The sequence below is a fragment of the Apodemus sylvaticus genome, chromosome 17 (genome assembly GCF_947179515.1).
Source record: "Apodemus sylvaticus chromosome 17, mApoSyl1.1, whole genome shotgun sequence".
NCBI lineage: Eukaryota > Metazoa > Chordata > Mammalia > Rodentia > Muridae > Apodemus > Apodemus sylvaticus.
Window position 1 is genome coordinate 77,813,624 of NC_067488.1, and position 4,717 is coordinate 77,818,340.

At 33.6% G+C, this 4,717-nt stretch overlaps 1 protein-coding gene across 1 annotated transcript; it reads right to left on the reverse strand.

The window, feature by feature from the left end:
• Positions 1–299: 299 nt before the first annotated feature.
• LOC127667428 (zinc finger protein 501-like) lies at positions 300–1,873 on the reverse strand. The gene is made up of 2 exons (XM_052160395.1): positions 1,116–1,873; positions 300–1,008 (listed from the first exon to the last, which is right to left on the reverse strand). Exons 1-2 carry the CDS (start codon positions 1,871–1,873, stop codon positions 300–302), a joined length of 1,467 nt encoding a protein of 488 aa, XP_052016355.1.
• Between the last annotated feature and the right edge of the window lie 2,844 nt (positions 1,874–4,717).

Here is a 4,717-nt window from a genome sequence, read left to right on the forward strand (position 1 = left end):
TTTCCTCACTGGAAGTTATTGGTATTTCTAAGATTTGAAAATTATATAAATGCTTTCTCAGGTTTCTCATGTTCATAATGATTTTGTTGTTCAGAGGTAGTAAGATCAGGGCTTGGATAAAACATATGCAATATCATTTACAATGGAATGGTTTCTCCTGTTTGAATTCTGATGGATTCTTCAGTGTGGCAGCTGGGTAAAGATTAGTGACATTCGTTAATATTTCATACTCTATAGATTCTGAAATAATTTTTAAGATATGAGCTCCATATAACAAAGCTCTCACATTCACTCCATTTCTAAGATTTTTTTCTTGTATGATTTCGCTGATGTTTGTTAAAATGTGAGCTATTCCTAAAGGATCTCTCACATTCTCTACATTTGTAAGGTTTCTCTCCTGTGTGAATTCGCTGACGTATTCTAAGATCTGAAATACGTGCAAAGGATTTCCCACATTCCATACATTTATGAGGTTTTTGTCCTGTATGAATTTTCTGATGATATCTAAGGGTTGAACTATACTTAAATGATTTTTCACATTCACGACATCTGTAAGGTTTCTGTCCTGTATGAGTTCTCTGATGTGCTCCTAGATTTGAGGTACGTGTAAAGGACTTTGCACATTCATCACATTTATAAGGTTTCTCTCCTGAATGAATTGTCTGGTATCTTTTAAGATTTGAGCGATCTCTAAAGGATTTCTCACATTTATCACATTTGTAAGGCTTCTTTCCTGTATGAATTCTCTGATCTTTCTGTAAAACTGAAGCATATGCAAAGGATTTCTCACAGTCCCTGCATTTGTAAGCTTTCTCTCCTGTATGAACTCTCTGATGAATTCTAAGATTTGAGCTATACTCAAAATTTTTCTCACATTTATCACATTTGTAAGGCTTCTCTTTTGTATGGCTTCTCTGATGTTTCTGTAAAGTTGAGGTGCATGCAAAGGATTTCTCACAGTCCCTGCATTTGTAAGGTCTATCTTCTGTGTGAGCTCTCTGATGAATTCTAGGATTTGAGAAATACTTAAATTTTTCTCACATTTCTCACATTTGTAAGGTCTCTCTCCTGTGTGATCTCTCTGATGAATTCTAAGACAGAAGGCATATAGAAACGATTTTGTGCATTCATTACATTTATGAGGTTTCTCTGTTGTACGGATTCTCTGATTTCTTTTGAGATTTGATCCACATGTAAAGGATTTCTCACATTTCCTACATTTGTAAGAGTTCTCTCCTATATGCATTTTCTGATTGCTTTTTAGGTTTGTGGGATAGCTAAAGCATTCACCAAATTTGCTGCATTTGTAAGGTTTCTTTCCTATATGAATTCTCTGATGACGTCTAAGACATGAGCCTCTGGTAAAAGATTTCTTATAATCACTAAATTTGTAAAGTCTCTTTCCACTGAGGGTTATGTTATGGTCTTTAACTTTATCCAACTGATCAAAACACTTACTAGCTGCTGTATATTTGTGTGGATTCTCTCCATAATGAATTACCTGGTGAATCCTGAATGTCAAGTAGGTCTGGAAGCATTTCCCACATTTCCGGCACTGGTATGTTATTTTTCCACTATGGATTTGTTTCAGCATGGATTTATTTTTAATATCAGATACTTTTTCACGTCCTGTATTTTTATTTTCCTTTCTTCTAGTCTGTATTATTTCATTTTGACTAATAATGGAATACAAATTTAAACATTTCTGACAGCCTTTATGTTTGTAAAGTTCTTCAGCATTCCCATTTTTATGACTGTATAGAGTTGACAATTGAATAGAGGAACAATTCTTATAATTTCCAAGTCCATACTTGATGCTGTTTTCTGTTCTGTCATTTTTGATATTTGTACATTGGGAGGATTTATAAAGCATTTTTCCAAGCACAGCATAAGTATCAGATGCCTTTCACCTGTTCAGATGCTGATAGACAAGATATTTTGAGCCTGGATCCATGGTGTTCTCATATTTACCATGTATGAGATATTTCTCTGAAAAAAATGAGCACAAACAGGGATAATAGGATCTGTAAATGAATAGGAGAATCCACGCCTGATGATGACTTAAATTTTTTTCAGACAAGTTAACTAGAATTTCTTAAAGCCCTCAGCAGAGTCTGTTTGTGTTCCACAATCATTAAATTAATGGTAATAGGAATAATCCTAGTCTCAGTTAAAACACAAGGACTGAAAAAAGGCCTACATTCTTACCTAAATGCATACTTTTGGAAAGTGGGAAAAATGGGGATTGAGAAAGGAGCTACTTGATGGCTCATTTGTTGATTGTTTCTCCAAAGAGTCGTGCTATATAGCCTTGACCAACTAGGAACGCACCGTATAATGCAGGCTGGACTACAACTCACAGACACTCTGGCTTCAGCCTAGGGTTAGAATCATGTTCAGCAGGACTAAATATGCATACTGCATCTCGAAAATCAGTCAATAAACATAAGCAACATGCTTGCCATAAAAATGAACATTCTTTTTTCATAAAATAAAAAAAAGCAGTTTTTTTTTTTATTTTACAACCTTTTCTATTTTTAAAAATTAGGACAGGTGAGTAGTTTAATTCGATTCTAAAACTAAAGTGTTTCAAGAACAAAGACTACTTTAATGTCTTTCTTTGCTACGAATATCCAATATTCTTTGAACCTTAAGGTTTTCATTTAAAAGTAATGGAGAGTTCAGATAGAATATAGCATTTTTACTGCTCTTGCAGAGAACACAGAAAAAATGTAAAAGAAACTTCAGGAAAAATTATGTTTATTTCTAGAATTTTCCTACGTTCTGATAGCTATTAGACTCTTCAGGGAATTTGGTTAAAATTAATATATAAATGATATGTAAATACAAAAGATGAGTCAGGAATTCTGTAAGAAGAGAATTCTTACCTACAAGGACTAGATTTGTGTAATTCTCCAACATCACATCAATGTACAAAGATCTACATGTGGGATTCAGACAGTCCCACTCCTCCTGGGAAAAGTCTACATCCAGATCCCTGAATGTCCACAGATCCTGTAATTGTAAAATACTCATTTACCATGTGATTTTGGACAAACGCATTCCTAAGAAAGAGAAAGACAATATATATATATATATATATATATATATATATATATATATATATATATATATATATATATACATGTTTTGTGATACAGATAATGCATGGCAATTATTTAAAGACAAACATTTTCTAGATGTTCTTTAGACATGGGTCAGCAGTTTCAAAATCTTTGCTGCTCTTCCAGAGGATATATGTTCAATTCCCACTACACAACTGATTCTCACTCATTTCATGGGAACCGATGTTCTCTTCTGAACTCTACAGATAGAAGAAACATAGGATTTAAAATAAAAATGACAGTCAATTTTAAATAAAGACACTTTCTACAATATTCATATTTTTTCATCTCTGTGAAAAGAGAATGACATAATCATCTTCCAAACTTTAAACTTTGAGGGAATATGAGATTACTGTTTGATGTATAGATATAGGGATGTGTTTTTATGAATGACATGTTGATATCAAATAATATCAGTGTCACATCTAATATGGAAACGTAATGAAACAAACTGTGTGTCTGAAGGCTTCACCTGGACCTGCTCTAATATGGGCAGTGGCTCAGCCTCATCTACATCTGGACTTCACACGAGTCTATCCTGAAAGGTTCAGTTGGTATGCTGAAGACCAGATGTTGGTGTCCCAGGGCACGTAGGTGCCAGGCCTGAAGCATGTGGATACATACCATAGCAGCAAGGGTAGAATGAGACATGGGACACTATTTAGTTTTGTTTTGTGAGAGACTATTCAGATGGGAAGCACATCTCAGCATGGCTAGACCTACTGTGACAACCTGTGTGTCTCACATGCTTTTTTCCTTCACCAAAAATCAATTTCTCAAAAACTTTAATCGTTGACTATATAATTTCTTAGAATACAATTTTCCTTGATTCCATCAGCAAATTAAAAAAAAAAACAACAACAATGGAACAAGTAGCAAATTTTACAAAAACTAAAAACTAACTTTAGGATAAAACCAGTTTTTATTTAACTCAATTTAACTTTTTCCTTAAGATTCGTATCATAAAGCCTTGAAGTTATAAAAATGCTAGACAGATTTTTTAATTTAACTTTGGTTAAGAAATTGGTAATTATTTCCTACTGTCTGCTATATCAAGCTTATCCTGTATTATATTATTAATCTTAAATTTAATCTTTCTAGAGAAATTCAACCTCTTAGTCCTTTCTTTAATTCCCCTTTTTCTCCATTAATTTTCTTTATATTTGGTATAATACCACCATTATTTTCTTTGACTTGGAAAGCATTGTGTAGCTCTTTTTGTAGCATAAAAGACTTCCTTAAACAAGTGCAATCTACATTATTTTTCTATAATATCAGCAAAAGTCGTGAAATATCAGAAATAGGCCACCCTGATATGGAAGACAGGCAGTTTACTGAGCCAAAGGAACTGTTTCGTTGTTATAAACCCTTTTTAAATATGATTCCTAACTTTATTCCAATCCTGCAAAACTTGGAAGAACATCAGGATTTCTAGGCTTGCTGCCTTTGCCTTCAGAGGTATACCAAGACTTGTCATTAACTGTACAATCAAAATGTTTTCCTATCTGTACTCTTCCGTGTTTCTGAGACTGGACATAGAATGAGGGACATGAAAACCAAATGATTCAGCACAGTTTGTCAGATCCTGGGAT